Source organism: Callionymus lyra, chromosome 16 (genome assembly GCF_982586985.1).
Source record: "Callionymus lyra chromosome 16, fCalLyr1.hap1.1, whole genome shotgun sequence".
Lineage (NCBI taxonomy): Eukaryota > Metazoa > Chordata > Actinopteri > Syngnathiformes > Callionymidae > Callionymus > Callionymus lyra.
Genome location: NC_141833.1, coordinates 22761120 through 22779559, shown reverse-complemented (window position 1 = coordinate 22779559; position 18440 = coordinate 22761120). Strand labels below are relative to the sequence as shown.

At 38.2% G+C, this 18440-nt stretch overlaps 2 protein-coding genes across 4 annotated transcripts in view; one reads left to right on the top strand and one right to left on the bottom strand.

Moving 5' to 3' along the window:
* fyco1b (FYVE and coiled-coil domain autophagy adaptor 1b) overlaps positions 1-14735 on the bottom strand; it is a 40853-nt gene extending 26118 nt beyond the window's left edge. For 2 of the 3 annotated variants that reach the window (XM_087810704.1, XM_087810706.1), the window contains exons 1-6: positions 14542-14667; positions 14120-14190; positions 13718-13824; positions 8982-9107; positions 2848-2954; positions 562-705 (exon numbers count right to left, since the gene is read on the bottom strand). In XM_087810704.1, the coding sequence (XP_087666830.1) occupies positions 562-705; positions 2848-2954; positions 8982-9107; positions 13718-13824; positions 14120-14171 (536 nt within the window). In that variant the 5' untranslated portion in view covers positions 14172-14190; positions 14542-14667. The other variant, XM_087810705.1, reaches the window with a different exon arrangement.
* Positions 14736-15637: 902 nt separating this feature from the next.
* Positions 15638-17964, top strand: xcr1b.1 (chemokine (C motif) receptor 1b, duplicate 1). Its single transcript, XM_087811230.1, has 2 exons — positions 15638-15649; positions 16907-17964. Exon 2 carries the CDS (start codon positions 16909-16911, stop codon positions 17953-17955), a length of 1047 nt encoding a protein of 348 aa, XP_087667356.1. The 5' UTR covers positions 15638-15649; positions 16907-16908; the 3' UTR covers positions 17956-17964.
* Positions 17965-18440: the final 476 nt, after the last annotated feature.

The following is an 18440-nucleotide window of genomic DNA, read 5'->3' as shown; positions in this document are numbered from 1 at the left end:
ATTCTACTTCGTCACATGATCGTCTGAGTGTCTCATGATTGGCTGAAAGTTCCATCGACTTTAAAGAACTACGAGAATTCATGTATTTCAAATATTCAAATTTAATTATTCAATAAAACAGATTCAACCTTTATATATAATAATAGTAATTAATTATTACTATAATAATTATTATTTAATGTAATTTTTTAAAGATTAGCTTAAAAAAACCTTTGAATAAGAAAATAACTCGATAAAAGCGTCAAAATCAAATGAATTCAACCACGAATGTTGGAACATATGCGGGTCGTTTTCACAAACAAGACAGAAAAAAAAAACCGCTGACATGAAAGTGCGAGATTCTGACGGAGGTGGCGACGGCTTGGATCGGCACCAGAGCTCACACGCCGTCTGCACCCACGAGCGAGCGCCGGCGCCAGGAAGGTGATCGGATAATGAAGTGTTTCCTCACGTGTCGGGTCCCTGAAGACGCTTCACGACGGCGTCACATTAGCCGCGGCTAATTCGTGCTTCAAACGACACGTTGTTTCTGGGATCCGTTAACGATCCGGCGCTCATTACCTGGCGAACGACGGCCAGTCGGCGTCCAGATCGTAGCCTCGCGCCGCCACGTCGAACTGGATCTGGTTGAGCTCGTACAGCTGGTTGATGATGTCGGCCGTGAGGTGGGACTTCAGGAAGGGGCTGCGGGCGTAGTACCAGTCGCTGGTGACGGTTAATAAATACAATGTTAAAACACTGGAATGCTAACTATTGATTATTGATTGAATAAATCATAAAACAATTGTTTAAAATCATTTTTTCTTCTGGTAAATATCTTCAACACGATACAAGGATACTATAAATAGTGATATATAGTGATACCGTAGTAACAAGTATTTGCAGTACTCGACTCTGAAGTATTTACAGACCACATGACTCTCATCCTCAGTCGTAACTGCTTTCATTTGTTTTCAAACCAAAATATGTCCAAACATCAGCTTTAAAAGCTGCTTGACTCACTGTATCCTCTCGTCCTCAGTCGTAACTGCTTTTATTTGTTTTCAAACCAAAATATGTCCAAACATCAGCTTCAAAAGCTGCTGGACTCACTGTATCCTCTCGTCCTCAGTCGTAACTGCTTTCATTTGTTTTCAAACCAAAATATGTCCAAACATCAGCTTTAAAAGCTGCTGGACTCACTGTATCCTCTCGTCCTCAGTCGTAACTGCTTTCATTTGTTTTCAAACCAAAATATGTCCAAACATCAGCTTTAAAAGCTGCTTGACTCACTGTATCCTCTCGTCCTCAGTCGTAACTGCTTTCATTTGTTTTCAAACCAAAATATGTCCAAACATCAGCTTTAAAAGCTGCTGGACTCACTGTATCCTCTCGTCCTCAGTCGTAACTGCTTTCATTTGTTTTCAAACCAAAATGAACATAAAGTAAAGTTTGAATTATGAACGATTGACATGGATGATAAATGGATTAAATAATGAATGTTTTAAGAAGAAAAAGAGGTTGAATCAATTATAAACACATTTTTAAGAATTTTCCTTCTGTACATTTCTTATAAATGATCTTCATATTTATTGACATTTTTAGTTAAATTTAAAATATGTATATAAATAATTGGTGTCGACTAATGTATTAGAAAAAAAACACTTATAAATAAAACTTTGAGAACTAGAGTTGTGTAAGAGTGTGTTGATGCGCAACACGATACAAGGATACTATAAATAGTGATATATAGTGATACCGTAGTAACAAGTATTTGCAGTACTCGACTCTGATGTATTTACAGACCACATGACTCTCGTCCTCAGTCGTAACTGCTTTTATTTGTTTTCAAACCAAAATATGTCCAAACATCAGCTTTAAAAGCTGCTGGACTCACTGTATCCTCTCGTCCTCAGTCGTAACTGCTTTCATTTGTTTTCAAACCAAAATATGTCCAAACATCAGCTTTAAAAGCTGCTGGACTCACTGTATCCTCTGGTCCTCAGTCGTAACTACTTTCATTTGTTTTCAAACCAAAATATGTCCAAACATCAGCTTTAAAAGCTGCTGGACTCACTGTATCCTCTCGTCCTCAGTCGTAACTGCTTTCATTTGTTTTCAAACCAAAATGAACATAAAGTAAAGTTTGAATTATTAACAATTGACATGGATGATAAATGGATTAAATAATGAATGTTTTAAGAAGAAAAAGAGGTTGAATCAATTATAAACACATTTTTAAGAATTTTCCTTCAGTACATTTCTTATAAATGATCTTCATATTTATTGACATTTTTAGTTAAATTTAAAATATGTATATAAATAACTGGCGTCGACTAATGTATTAGAAAAAAAACACTTATAAATAAAACATTTTAAGACGTCTAAATCGATAATTAAGCACTTTCCCCCTGTGGTTAATTTCCTTGATAGGATATATATATATATATATATATATATATATATATATATATAAACACTTCAAAACAATTGAACATGTGTGAAGTTTGAGTTTATAAAAACATATAAACATATTTAACTTTTTCCTTGTCGTGCGTTTCTCATGAATATATATTATTTCATGAAATGCTTATTCAAACAAACACATAAATAAAGGTTATAAAAATAAATAAACTATTTGTATATAAATAATTCGTTGTTATACTTCATTGATAAATAAAATGACATCTGCATTTACTTAAAAACTGATTTTACATCATAATTAATTCATTTATATACGTGTAATTCAAATGTAATAAGCATAAAACTAAGATATCTTAATAAAGAAAACAAATATCGAGCAAAAGAAAGTTAAATGTAAGATTTTCAGTTTAAAGTCGGGTGATAAAAGTGTAAGTGGGATCTGACCTGGTGACCTTCTGGTTGATGAGACACTGCTGCAGTGTGTCGGCGAGTCTCTGGTGAACGAGTGAGTATCTGATGAAGGCTCGTCCTTTTCCCAGAGAAGTTTTCAGCTGAGACACAAACAGTCGTTTCAAGTCAACGTACATTTGATCACACATTGTTTCCATGAGTGTGACCCACATACAGCCTTAACCCTTGTGTCGTCCCAGGGTCAAAGGTCAACGGCCTCCCTGGCTTCTATAACTACATATACAGCGGTGGAGGTCGTTGACCTGGACTCAGAGACAACACAAGGGATACCACAAACACATTTGTTTCCGTTCCTTTGGGTCACCTTGACCCTGAGATAACCTGACACAAGGGATAGGTTTATTATTTAAAATGTTTTTAGACTGAAAGTGACGTCTGGCAGTTTCTAGTTTTAAACAACAAAATGATCCATTTAATGATTTCATTTCAATAAAATTAAATCAAAGAATATTTCAAATGTTTACTTCCTGGTTTGCGAAATAGAACCACATGCTTGGGCAGTGAGAACTAGAGTTGTGTAAGAGTGTGTTGATGCGTAACACGATACAAGGATACTATAAATAGTGGTATATAGTGATACCGTAGTAACAAGTATTTGCAGTACTTGACTCTGGAGTATTTACAGACCACATGACTCTCGTCCTCAGTCGTAACTACTTTCATTTGTTTTCAAACCAAAATATGTCCAAACATCAGCTTTAAAAGCTGCTGGACTCACTGTATCCTCTCGTCCTCAGTCGTCACTGCTTTCATTTGTTTTCAAACCAAAATATGTCCAAACATCAGCTTTAAAAGTTGCTGGACTCACTGTATCCTCTCGTCCTCAGTCGTTACTGCTTTCATTTGTTTTTCAAACCAAAATGTGTCCAAACATCAGCTTTAAAAGCTGCTGGACTCACTGTATCCTCTCGTCCTCAGTCGTCACTGCTTTCATTTGTTTTCAAACCAAAATATGTCCAAACATCAGCTTTAAAAGCTGCTGGACTCACTGTATCCTCTCGTCCTCAGTCGTAACTGCTTTCATTTGTTTTCAAACCAAAATATGTCCAAACATCAGCTTTAAAAGCTGCTGGACTCACTGTATCCTCTCGTCCTCAGTCGTAACTGCTTTCATTTGTTTTCAAACCAAAATATGTCCAAACATCAGCTTTAAAAGCTGCTGGACTCACTGTATCCTCTCGTCCTCAGTCGTAACTGCTTTTATTGGTTTTCAAAACAAAATATGTCCAAACATCAGCTTTAAAAGCTGCTGGACTCACTGTATCCTCTCGTCCTCAGTCGTAACTGCTTTGATTTGTTTTCAAACCAAAATGTGTCCAAACATCAGCTTTAAAAGCTGCTGGACTCACTGTATCCTCTCGTCCTCAGTCGTAACTGCTTTGATTTGTTTTCAAACCAAAATGTGTCCAAACATCAGCTTTAAAAGCTGCTGGACTCACTGTATCCTCTCGTCCTCAGTCGTAACTGCTTTGATTTGTTTTCAAACCAAAATGTGTCCAAACATCAGCTTTAAAAGCTGCTGGACTCACTGTATCCTCTCGTCCTCAGTCGTAACTGCTTTCATTTGTTTTCAAACCAAAATATGTCCAAACATCAGCTTTAAAAGCTGCTGGACTCACTGTATCCTCTCGTCCTCAGTCGTAACTGCTTTTATTGGTTTTCAAACCAAAATATGTCCAAACATCAGCTTTAAAAGCTACTGGACTCACTGTATCCTCTCGTCCTCAGTCGTAACTGCTTTGATTTGTTTTCAAACCAAAATGTGTCCAAACATCAGCTTTAAAAGCTGCTGGACTCACTGTATCCTCTCGTCCTCAGTCGTAACTGCTTTCATTTGTTTTCAAACCAAAATATGTCCAAACATCAGCTTTAAAAGCTGCTTGACTCACTGTATCCTCTCGTCCTCAGTCGTAACTGCTTTCATTTGTTTTCAAACCAAAATATGTCCAAACATCGGCTTTAAAAGCTGCTTGACTCACTGTATCCTCTCGTCCTCAGTCGTCACTGCTTTCATTTGTTTTCAAACCAAAATATGTCCAAACATCAGCTTTAAAAGCTGCTGGACTCACTGTATCCTCTCGTCCTCAGTCGTAACTGCTTTCATTTTTTTTCAAACCAAAATATGTCCAAACATCAGCTTTAAAAGCTGCTGGACTCACTGTATCCTCTCGTCCTCAGTCGTAACTGCTTTAATTTGTTTTCAAACCAAAATATGTCCAAACATCAGCTTTAAAAGCTGCTGGACTCACTGTATCCTCTCGTCCTCAGTCGTAACTGCTTTGATTTGTTTTCAAACCAAAATATGTCCAAACATCAGCTTTAAAAGCTGCTGGACTCACTGTATCCTCTCGTCCTCAGTCATAACTGCTTTCATTTGTTTTCAAACCAAAATACGTCCAAACATCAGCTTTAAAAGCTGCTGGACTCACTGTATCCTCTCGTCCTCAGTCATAACTGCTTTCATTTGTTTTCAAACCAAAATATGTCCAAACATCAGCTTTAAAAGCTGCTGGACTCACTGTATCCTCTCGTCCTCAGTCGTAACTGCTTTCATTTGTTTTCAAACCAAAATATGTCCAAACATCAGCTTTAAAAGCTGCTGGACTCACTGTATCCTCTCGTCCTCAGTCGTAACTGCTTTCATTTGTTTTCAAACCAAAATATGTCCAAACATCAGCTTTAAAAGCTGCTGGACTCACTGTATCCTCTCGTCCTCAGTCGTAACTGCTTTCATTGGTTTTCAAACCAAAATATGTCGAAACATCAGCTTTAAAAACTGCTGGACTCACTGTATCCTCTCGTCCTCAGTCGTAACTGCTTTCATTTGTTTTCAAACCAAAATATGTCCAAACATCAGCTTTAAAAGCTGCTGGACTCACTGTATCCTCTCGTCCTCAGTCGTCACTGCTTTCATTTGTTTTCAAACCAAAATATGTCCAAACATCAGCTTTAAAAGCTGCTGGACTCACTGTATCCTCTCGTCCTCAGTCGTCACTGCTTTCATTGGTTTTCAAACCAAAATATGTCCAAACATCAGCTTTAAAAGCTGCTGGACTCACTGTATCCTCTCGTCCTCAGTCGTAACTGCTTTCATTTGTTTTCAAACCAAAATATGTCCAAACATCAGCTTTAAAAGCTGCTGGACTCACTGTATCCTCTCGTCCTCAGTCGTCACTGCTTTCATTTGTTTTCAAACCAAAATATGTCCAAACATCAGCTTGAAAAGCTGCTGGACTCACTGTATCCTCTCGTCCTCAGTCGTAACTGCTTTTATTTGTTTTCAAACCAAATTATGTCCAAACATCGGCTTTAAAAGCTGCTGGACTCACTGTATCCTCTCGTCCTCAGTCGTAACTGCTTTTATTTGTTTTCAAACCAAAATATGTCCAAACATCAGCTTTAAAAGCTGCTGAACTCACTGTATCCTCTCGTCCTCAGTCGTAACTGCTTTCATTTGTTTTCAAACCAAAATATGTCCAAACATCAGCTTTAAAAGCTGCTGGACTCACTGTATCCTCTCGTCCTCAGTCGTCACTGCTTTCATTTGTTTTCAAACCAAAATATGTCCAAACATCAGCTTTAAAAGCTGCTGGACTCACTGTATCCTCTCGTCCTCAGTCGTAACTGCTTTCATTTGTTTTCAAACCAAAATATGTCCAAACATCAGCTTTAAAAGCTGCTGGACTCACTGTATCCTCTCGTCCTCAGTCGTAACTGCTTTCATTTGTTTTCAAACCAAAATATGTCCAAACATCAGCTTTAAAAGCTGCTGGACTCACTGTATCCTCTCGTCCTCAGTCGTAACTGCTTTCATTTGTTTTCAAACCAAAATATGTCCAAACATCAGCTTTAAAAGCTGCTGGACTCACTGTATCCTCTCGTCCTCAGTCGTAACTGCTTTCATTTGTTTTCAAACAAAAATATGTCCAAACATCAGCTTTAAAATCTGCTGGACTCACTGTATCCTCTCGTCCTCAGCCGTAACTGCTTTCATTTGTTTTCAAACAAAAATATGTCCAAACATCAGCTTTAAAAGCTGCTGGACTCACTGTATCCTCTCGTCCTCAGTCGTAACTGCTTTCATTTGTTTTCAAACAAAAATATGTCCAAACATCAGCTTTAAAAGCTGCTGGACTCACTGTATCCTCTCGTCCTCAGCCGTAACTGCTTTCATTTGTTTTCAAACCAAAATATGTCCAAACATCGGCTTTAAAAGCTGCTGGACTCACTGTATCCTCTCGTCCTCAGTCGTAACTGCTTTCATTTGTTTTCAAACCAAAATATGTCCAAACATCAGCTTTAAAAGCTACTGGACTCACTGTATCCTCTCGTCCTCAGTCGTAACTGCTTTCATTTGTTTTCAAACCAAAATATGTCCAAACATCAGCTTTAAAAGCTGCTGGACTCACTGTATCCTCTTGTCCTCAGTGATCATTTTTCCTTTAACTGCGGAGGACGTAACGACTGCTGCCATCTAGAGGCCGGAAGTTGAATTGCAAAACGAACATGAAAAAACTGTGAATGTTTGACTCTTAATTGTAAAAATTAAAGAAGCTAAATATTTAATTTCATTAATTTATTCGAGTATAAACCATAAAATAACTATATTGAAAAATGAAATATGATATAATATATATAATAATACAAAATATAAAGCAATACATTTTTTTGCCGTCATATATCGAGATAATATCGTGGAAAAAACCTCAGAACAATGTTCGTGTCTCTAGTTTTCTTCCATCGTCTTTAACCCTCGGATAAAAAAGGCAGATTTGCAACATGGAGTCAGTTTTCAAAAGAGTTCTTCTTGTGCAGAAACGGGTCAGAACCGAGCGCCTCGTCTGCGAGTCCAAACCCTCCATACATTAGCAGATGGAGGGATTTAAATAAGACGGCCGTCGCACAGATCCGGCACCAGGAGCACCAGCTGGTTCTCCCCGTGTGTCCAAGACCAGGCAAGAGACGCCAGAGTCTCAGCAGGTTTCTGTGACTCACGGACCATCTTTATGACTCACTGAAGACTCTTACACTTGAAATGAGTCACTCGTGCCGCGAGTCACAGGAAGAAAGTTAAATAACATCATCAATAAAAACACAGCAAACATCACAACACGTTCAAATAACGCTTTGAACTCAAAGTTCTCGGAGCAGCCGCTCGTCGCAGGTGGTCTCACCTTCTCTCCGGCGTCAGGTGGGTCCAGGTGAGAAGACCAGGTGAGAAGACCAGGTGAACACGACAACGAGACTTACTTGAGCGAGCGGAGGATTAGTCACATGATCACACAGACGCGAGTATTTGTGTCGCCGCTAGCAACGCACGCCACGGCTGTCAGAGGAACAGTGTGCGTGTGCATGTGTGTGTGCGTTTGTGTGTGTATACGTGTATGTGTGTGTGTGTGTGTGTGTGTGTGTGTGTGTTTGTGTGCGTATACGTGTGTGTGTGTGTGTACATGTGTGTGTGTGTGTGTTTGTGTGTGTATACGTGTGTGTGTGTGTTTGTGTGCGTATACGTGTATGTGTGTGTGTGTGTGTTTGTGTGCGTATACGTGTGTGTGTGTGTGTACATGTGTGTGTGTGTGTGTGTGTTTGTGTGTGTATATGTGTGTGTGTGTGTTTGTGTGCGTATACGTGTATGTGTGTATGTGTGTGTGTGTGTGTTTGTGTGCGTATACTCGTGTGTGTGTGTGTACATGTGTGTGTGTGTGTGTGTTTGTGTGTGTATACGTGTGTGTGTGTGTTTGTGTGCGTATACGTGTATGTGTGTATGTGTGTGTGTGTGTGTGTGTGTGTTTGTGTGCGTATACGTGTGTGTGTGTGTGTGTGTTTGTGTGCGTATATGTGTATGTGTGTGTGTGTTTGTGTGCGTATACGTGTATGTGTGTGTGTGTGTGTGTGTGTGTGCGTATACGTGTGTGTGTGTGTGTGTACATGTGTGTGTGTGTGTGAGGTTGTGTGCGTATACGTGTGTGTGTGTGTGTGTGTGTGTGTGTGTGTGTGTGTGTGTGTGTGTGTGTGTGTGTGTGTGTGTGTGTGTGTGTGTGTGTGTGTGTGTGTGTGTGTGTGTGTGTGTGTGTGTGTGTGTGTGTGTGTGTTCAGCAGCAGATTACCTCAGGAATGGACTTTACAAAACGGATGCCATCATTAGCTCCCTTGATCTTAATCAGGCAGTCGCAGAAATAATCCCAGTAGTCTTTCCTCTGGCCGAGGAACGTCGACTTCTCTTTCTGGTCGAACTATAGACGAACACAAGTGATAGTTTAGATTAAACGGTGGTTCCAGATCAGTGCTGGTGAAATGGGAGCTCGTGAAACCTCTTGTTGTTGGCTCGTCACGATCTGACTATACAACGATAAATAAAACTTATTTAAAATACCTTAAGGAATAAAAAGAAGGAATTGTTGACCCATCAGTGTAGATCGTCCTCACATGAGTATTGTGTTAAAGTTGTAAAATATTGTTAAATAGTTTTAAGTATCTTGAGGTCAAATATTCCACGTTCAGGTTCTGTGTCATATCTGGACATGAATTTAAATATTATACATAACAAATATTTGTTTGTCAGTATCTATATTACTAAAAAACTGTTGAGACCAGTGTTGTGTAGAAACAACACTGACATGTTTTTGTGCTGAAAACATAAAGTTAATTAAATTATTTATATTTGTTTTAATTAAAAGAAAAGAAAATACATTCAATTCAATTAAAAAAGGATTATGATCAGACGAGTACAAAGAGTTCTTGAACCATCATTATGTTGTGTGTTTGTAAATAAATTGTTGGCCTGTACTTGACTCTGGTGTTGTGATAGTGTAGAAACAAGTATATATGTGTAGTATTGTCCAGTACTTGACTCTGGTGTTGTGATAGTGTAGAAACAAGTATATATGTGTAGTATTGTCCAGTACTTGACTCTGGTGTTGTGATAGTGTAGTAACAAGTATATATGTGTAGTATTGTCCAGTAATTGACTCTGGTGTTTTGATAGTGTAGTAACAAGTATATATGTGTAGTATTGACGAGTACTTGACTCTGGTGTTGTGATAGTGTAGTAACAAGTATATATGTGTAGTATTGACGAGTACTTGACTCTGGTGTTGTGATAGTGTAGTAACAAGTATATATGTGTAGTATTGACGAGTACTTGACTCTGGTGTTGTGATAGTGTAGTAACAAGTATATATGTGTAGTATTGTCCAGTACTTGACTCTTGTGTTGTGATAGTGTAGAAACAAGTATATATGTGTAGTATTGTCCAGTACTTGACTCTTGTGTTGTGATAGTGTAGTAACAAGTATATATGTGTAGTATTGTCCAGTACTTGACTCTTGTGTTGTGATAGTGTAGAAACAAGTATATATGTGTAGTATTGTCCAGTACTTGACTCTGGTGTTGTGATAGTGTAGTAACAAGTATATATGTGTAGTATTGTCCAGTACTTGACTCTGGTGTTGTGATAGTGTAGAAACAAGTATATATGTGTAGTATTGTCCAGTACTTGACTCTGGTGTTGTGATAGTGTAGTAACAAGTATATATGTGTAGTATTGTCCAGTAATTGACTCTGGTGTTTTGATAGTGTAGTAACAAGTATATATGTGTAGTATTGACGAGTACTTGACTCTGGTGTTGTGATAGTGTAGTAACAAGTATATATGTGTAGTATTGACGAGTACTTGACTCTGGTGTTGTGATAGTGTAGTAACAAGTATATATGTGTAGTATTGTCCAGTACTTGACTCTGGTGTTGTGATAGTGTAGTAACAAGTATATATGTGTAGTATTGACGAGTACTTGACTCTGGTGTTGTGATAGTGTAGTAACAAGTATATATGTGTAGTATTGTCCAGTACTTGACTCAGGTGTTGTGATAGTGTAGTAACAAGTATATATGTGTAGTATTGTCCAGTACTTGACTCTGGTGTTGTGATAGTGTAGTAACAAGTATATATGTGTAGTATTGTCCAGTACTTGACTCTGGTGTTGTGATAGTGTAGTAACAAGTATATATGTGTAGTATTGTCCAGTACTTGACTCTGGTGTTGTGATAGTGTAGTAACACAAATAGATGTGTAGTATTGTCCAGTACTTGACTCTGGTGTTGTGATAGTGTAGTAACAAGTATATATGTGTAGTATTGTCCAGTACTTGACTCTGGTGTTGTGATAGTGTAGTAACAAGTATATATGTGTAGTATTGTCCAGTACTTGACTCTGGTGTTGTGATAGTGTAGTAACAAGTATATATGTGTAGTATTGTGGAGTACTTGACTCTGGTTTTGTGATAGTGTAGTAACAAGTATATATGTGTAGTATTGTCCAGTACTTGACTCTGGTGTTGTGATAGTGTAGTAACAAGTATATATGTGTAGTATTGTCCAGTACTTGACTCTGGTGTTGTGATAGTGTAGTAACAAGTATATATGTGTAGTATGGTCCAGTACTTGACTCTGGTGTTGTGATAGTGTAGTAACACGAATAGATGTGTAGTATTGTCCAGTACTTGACTCTGGTGTTGTGATAGTGTAGTAACAAGTATATATGTGTAGTATTGTCCAGTACTTTACTCTGGTGTTGTGATAGTGTAGTAACAAGTATATATGTGTAGTATTGTCCAGTACTTTACTCTGGTGTTGTGATAGTGTAGTAACACAAATAGATGTGTAGTATTGTCCAGTACTTGACTCTGGTGTTGTGATAGTGTAGTAACAAGTATATATGTGTAGTATTGTCCAGTAATTGACTCTGGTGTTTTGATAGTGTAGTAACAAGTATATATGTGTAGTATTGACGAGTACTTGACTCTGGTGTTGTGATAGTGTAGTAACAAGTATATATGTGTAGTATTGTCCAGTACTTGACTCTGGTGTTGTGATAGTGTAGTAACAAGTATATATGTGTAGTATTGACGAGTACTTGACTCTGGTGTTGTGATAGTGTAGTAACAAGTATATATGTGTAGTATTGTCCAGTACTTGACTCAGGTGTTGTGATAGTGTAGTAACAAGTATATATGTGTAGTATTGTCCAGTACTTGACTCTGGTGTTGTGATAGTGTAGTAACAAGTATATATGTGTAGTATTGTCCAGTACTTGACTCTGGTGTTGTGATAGTGTAGTAACAAGTATATATGTGTAGTATTGTCCAGTACTTGACTCTGGTGTTGTGATAGTGTAGTAACACAAATAGATGTGTAGTATTGTCCAGTACTTGACTCTGGTGTTGTGATAGTGTAGTAACAAGTATATATGTGTAGTATTGTCCAGTACTTGACTCTGGTGTTGTGATAGTGTAGTAACAAGTATATATGTGTAGTATTGTCCAGTACTTGACTCTGGTGTTGTGATAGTGTAGTAACAAGTATATATGTGTAGTATTGTCCAGTACTTGACTCTGGTGTTGTGATAGTGTAGTAACAAGTATATATGTGTACTATTGTCCAGTACTTGATACTGGTGTTGTGATAGTGTAGTAACAAGTATATATGTGTAGTATTGTCCAGTACTTGACTCTGGTGTTGTGATAGTGTAGTAACAAGTATATATGTGTAGTATTGTCCAGTACTTGACTCTGGTGTTGTGACAGTGTAGTAACAAGTATATATGTGTAGTATTGTCCAGTACTTGACTCTGGTTTTGTGATAGTGTAGTAACAAGTATATATGTGTAGCATTGTCTAGTACTTGACTCTGGTTTTGTGATAGTGTAGTAACAAGTATATATGTGTAGTATTGTGGAGTACTTGACTCTGGTGTTGTGATAGTGTAGTAACAAGTATATATGTGTAGTATTGTGGAGTACTTGACTCTGGTTTTGTGATAGTGTAGTAACAAGTATATATGTGTAGTATTGTCCAGTACTTGACTCTGGTGTTGTGATAGTGTAGTAACAAGTATATATGTGTAGTATTGTCCAGTACTTGACTCTGGTGTTGTGATAGTGTAGTAACAAGTATATATGTGTAGTATTGTCCAGTACTTGACTCTGGTGTTGTGATAGTGTAGTAACAAGTATATATGTGTAGTATTGTCCAGTACTTTACTCTGGTGTTGTGATAGTGTAGTAACAAGTATATATGTGTAGTATTGTCCAGTACTTTACTCTGGTGTTGTGATAGTGTAGTAACAAGTATATATGTGTAGTATTGTCCAGTACTTGACTCTGGTGTTGTGATAGTGTAGTAACAAGTATATATGTGTAGTATTGTCCAGTACTTGACTCTGGTTTTGTGATAGTGTAGTAACAAGTATATATGTGTAGAATTGTAGTGTACTTGACAAAACACTGTGGTGTGTTAACTTTGACAATGAAAGTTTCTGAAATCATAACATAAATATCACTAAAAACATGATGAACTATATTGTGTAATACTTGAGGGAAGGGTAAACAAAATACAAACCGAAAATAACATGAAAAAGCAAAAACAACAACTGGTTGAAAACGTGAATATGATAAGATAAAAATGAAAGTACACAACTTACATATACACAACTTAATTTGCTTCATCATTGAAGCTTCATTTATACATAAACATGGAATAAATAAAGGTACTGAAACCCAACCTGGAGTCACTTCCCTTATTTCAAAACAAAGTTTTTCCAACACAAACCTCGACATCACAACACAAGTATCTTGTCAAACACAACAACTCCTACTGTCTTCTTCTCTGGCAGGTTTGATCCAGAAAAAACTTCATATCTGCGTAGTTTCTTAACTTATCAAGGTTAGGATTAAGGTAATTGTCAAAACCAACTCCCTTGCGATATAAGTTTATTTTGAAAACGTATCTCTTGGATAGAGGTTGATAACAAAGCGAGCTGGTGTCCAGGTGTGCGTCTAAAGGTTTACCTGCAGCAGGTATTCCAGTTTGTAGAAGAACTTGTGGAGGCTCGGGCAGTCGTCGGTGATGGGTTCGCCCGACTCGGCGTGTTCTCTGCTCAGCTCCAGCACAGCGTCTACAAACATCGGAAGATTATTTTGAAAGTCTGAGACACTTTGTTTTTTAACCTTTGTCCTCAATAAACTAAAACATTTCCGCTTGAAACCACATTTTCTTTCACTTCTTCACTGGACCAGGATCTGAAAGAACCACTTGTGAAGGCCTTTCTTCCGCTCTGGAGTCGGAGGAACCGTCGCAGGTACTGACCACTGCGGGTCAAGGATTTATCTTCTCGTTATGAGCGACAGGTTCGGCTTTACATTTGGGGGACGATTGTTCCTGAAGGCATCGTGAAGAAGTGTGGAGATTACCGTGAAGATCTCGTATGATCCTCTGGAGCTGATTATCTCCCAGTGAAGCCATGGTGGAGCAGGACACACACCTGAGGACACAACACTGTCACTGTAAGATAACATAACAACATAACAACATAAACAAAAAAACTCGACTCGTCTAATGCTCGCTTCGTCTCGATGACGTCACGGAGGTAAACAAAACAACGACGGAGACACAAAGTTGTCACAACTTCAACACAACATGTAAACACAGGTTTATGAAAATGTGCTCGATCAGCTGTTGACGAAGCGAACGTTCAAAAAAGGAACATGTTCACAACGTGAGCAGAGACACGTTTAAGTGTGAACTTGATAGACAAAAAAACACACAAACGTTAAAGTGAAAGTCAACAACAACAACAACAACAACACATATGTGCTAATATTCGGACAAACACCTGCTCGGACTCCGTCACTTCTCGTCTCGAACAGCGAAACGAAGCACGACAGCCTGCCGGGAGACAAGAAGAAGAAACTAGTAAAAAGAAACACGAATATAAAACGAACTTGACGTTTAAATCTTCACACACTGACGTTTTATAAAAACCTGGTTAGCAGTAGCATGCTAGGCTGGGTGGGTGGGACTTCCGCTTGATTGACGGTGGAACTGACCTATCAGACGTCATCAACGACATAGTTCGGTTGAGGAACTCTGGCAAAGTAAACACAGCAGGAATGTGTTTAAAATAACAAGACGAAGATTTTTTTGTTTGAATAAAACGATGATTTAATGAGAAATATTGATGAAATAAAGATGCAACTATTAAATTATAATTAAATAATGTATTTTATTATTTATGTTCTTTATTATAATTATTATTAACGATTTTTTGTTTTTTATTTTATTAATTTACTGTGTACTTACGTATGTCTTAATATAATTTGCGTTAATGTTGTTTATTTTTCATAAACTGCTGTGACAACTTACATTTCCACAATGTGGGAATAATAAGTTATGTGTGTATTAAAATGTGGTTCATGTTTTGAATTAACATTCAAACTGATTGAAAAACGGTTTCTTCATCAGTTTATTCTAAATTCTTTCACTACTCTTTCTCTTTTCTCACTTAAGATTTCAACATACTTAGTTTATGTCATTCTTGTAACTTCATGTGCAATATTAAATGTTGTCAAATTTACTTTCCACTTTATTTTATGAGTCACTTATTTCTTGTTTTATTGAATTTTTGTTCTCATGAATAAATAAAAGTGTGTTTCCACAACACCACAAAAAAACAATCCTGTTTGTTTTAACATGAAAGTTTTCTGACTCACGTCAACAACATATTAATGTACATGAAGCCAGTAGTTAGTGAGTCACATGTGTGTCTAAGACTACTTGTAAAAGGGAACTTGAAGGGGTATTTGACAGTAAATACCTCACTTTCACAAAGACCTGAAACTCTCAGTTCACCTGAGTGCGGCTGATACTGAAACAACAGATCCTGCTGCAGCCTCTGCTCCAGGATCTTGTTGCGCAGAGAAGAGGAAACGTCGAGTCGTCAGGTACAGTCAAATATTTTCTTTCATTTATAATCAAAGCATAATGTTTGTTTTGGTTTTCTTTTATTTGCACACATTTAACCAGAGGGAGCTGAATATAGACATCATTATTAAACAATGATCTGCTGAACTGAAGCAAAACGTTGTTGGTTGTTTGCAAAAAAATATATAAAAAAATACAAATAAAATCTGTTACAAAAATATTTAGTTAATTATAGACAATATAATAATATTAATTATGTGGCTGTTAGAATGGAAGTGAATCAGTGACACTCGAATATTGAATTTAACATTTCATATTGAAATGCTTTGAATTGTAACTTATTTTTGAATTATTATTTAACTTAATAATAATAATAAATAATTTCTATATTAATACATATATATGTTTTAATAAGTGAATTAAAACAATTGTATGAATTCATTTTTCTTTACACACAGAGTTTGATTTTCTAATTCCGATAATTGACAAAATGTTGTAAATTAAATATTATTCAATTTATTGTATTTTAAATTCAGTATAAAAACGTCGGTATAATAGTTACAGCAGACAACATCAAACGAGCACCGAGCGACTTGATCAAACTTTTAGCCAATCGTGCGACACGTAGACGATCACATGACGATGTAAAAGAACAAGATGTACATAAACATTTTTATATTCAATTTAAAAGACTATAAATGAAAAAATAATAATTATAACAATTTCCCAAAGACCTCCTGAGGGATCAATAAAGTCTAACCTATAGAAGTCGATCAGTTTCAGTAGAATATTGAATTTATTATAATTCATTGAATGTTTCAATTGTTCAAACTTTTTTTTTATTGAAATGTTGGTTTTTAAGGCATTTAATTAATTTTTAAATTCAATAAATGTACGTCTCCCTGAGAAAATATATGATGAATTAATTAATTAATTTAGATATTAAAAAGGTAAAGTTTTTTAAATTATAAATAAAAAAATTAAGGTTTTTAGAAAAATGTATTTTCGAATTATTGGAATTAGAAAATCCAACTTTATGTGTAAAAATTAATTAATTAATTTAAAAAAATATATATATATATATATTTATAATTTAAAAATGTTTACCTTTTACAAAGAAATAAATAAATTCATCATATATTCTCTGATGGACACATTTATTGTATTCAAAAAGTAATCAAATGCTTAATAAATTCTAATAAATTCAATTTTCTACTGGAACTGATGGACTTGTACATGCAATCATGATGCAATCATTGATTGTTACTCTGGAGCAGAAATGAACGCCACAGATCCGTCCTCCACCACCTGGATGTACGACGAGTACTACGAGGACTACACGGGTCACGTCGGGTTCTGCAACCACACCGAGCTCAGCGAGGTCCGGTCCAGCGTGACCCCGGTCCTCTTCTGCCTGGTCATCGTCCTGAGCCTGCTGGGCAACAACCTGGTCGTGGTCATCCTGGCCAAGTACGAGAACCTGCGCTCGCTCACCAACGCCCTGATCCTGAACCTGGCCGTGTCGGACCTGCTCTTCACGGCCGGCCTGCCCTTCTGGACCTACTACCACATGTACGGCTGGACTCTGGGCGAGGCCGCCTGCAAGATCGTGGTCTTCGTCTTCAACGTGGGCTACAACAGCAGCGGCGCGCTGCTCATGTTCATGACGGCCCAGAGGTTCCTGGGCGTGATGAGGCCCCTGTCCCCGCTGGTGTCGGCCGCCGGGGCCCACAGCCTCCTGGTGTCTCTGCTCATCTGGACGCTGAGCGTCGCGGCGTCCTCGCCGTCCCTCTTCGCCGCCACCGTCCTGGAGGGGAACAGCTGCGAGAGCAAGAGCAAGTTCTGGAGGCGTTTGGAGATCTACCAGCAGAACCTGCTCTTCCTCCTGACGGCGCTGGTCTTCGTCGTCTGCTACTCTCAGATCACGTGTCGCCTCCTGAGGACGTCGCGGCACAGACGCAACAACAAGACGGTGAAGCTCATCTTCAGCCTGCTGGTGGTCTTCTTCCTGGGCTGGGGTCCCTTCAACGTGGTCATATTCCTGATGTCCCTGGAGACGCCCCCGGGGTTGAGGGAGGGGGAGACCCTGGAAAGCAGGTGTCGGTACAAACAGGCTCTGGACTACGCCTTCTACTACAGCAGGATCCTGGCGTACTCGCACTGCTGCCTCAACCCCGTCTTCTACGTCCTGGTGGGCGTGAAGTTCAGGAACCACCTGAAGAGGGTGACCCGGAGCTGGAGCGGGAGAGGGGGGCCGGCGTCCCCCGCGAGGCAGACCCGACTGACCTTCACGTCCGTGTCCAGCGGAGACGACTTCGCTCAGTAGCTCCCCGTGAAACTTGAATCGAGCCTGTCAATCATCTGACGAGGTCCAATCAAATCACGTAGATTCATGTTGATCGGCTGAAGAAGTCAGTGTTTAAGATAAGATAAGGAACATAAAACGACATTAAAGTGATCTTGAAATAGAGACGTTTCTTTGGTGAATGTTTCGATCAGACTCAGAGACGATCAGAATAAAAAGTACTTTCACAGTCAGACTCACTTATTGTGTCAGATATTTTAGTAAATACACACTTTGTTCGACACGTGACTGATTGAGTTTAAGATCCAACCAACCATCCATCCATCCATCCATCCATCTATCCATCCATCCATCCATCCATCCATCCATCCATCCATCCATCCATCCATCCATCCATCCATCCATCCATCCATCCATCCATCCATCCATCCATCCATCCATCCATCCATCCATCCATCCATCCATCCATCCATCCATCCATCCATCCATCCATCCATCCATCCATC

Coding starts and splice junctions, on each gene's coding strand:
- xcr1b.1 (XM_087811230.1), top strand. CDS start 16,909: ATGAACGCCACAGATCCGTCCTCCACCACCTGGATGTACGACGAGTAC.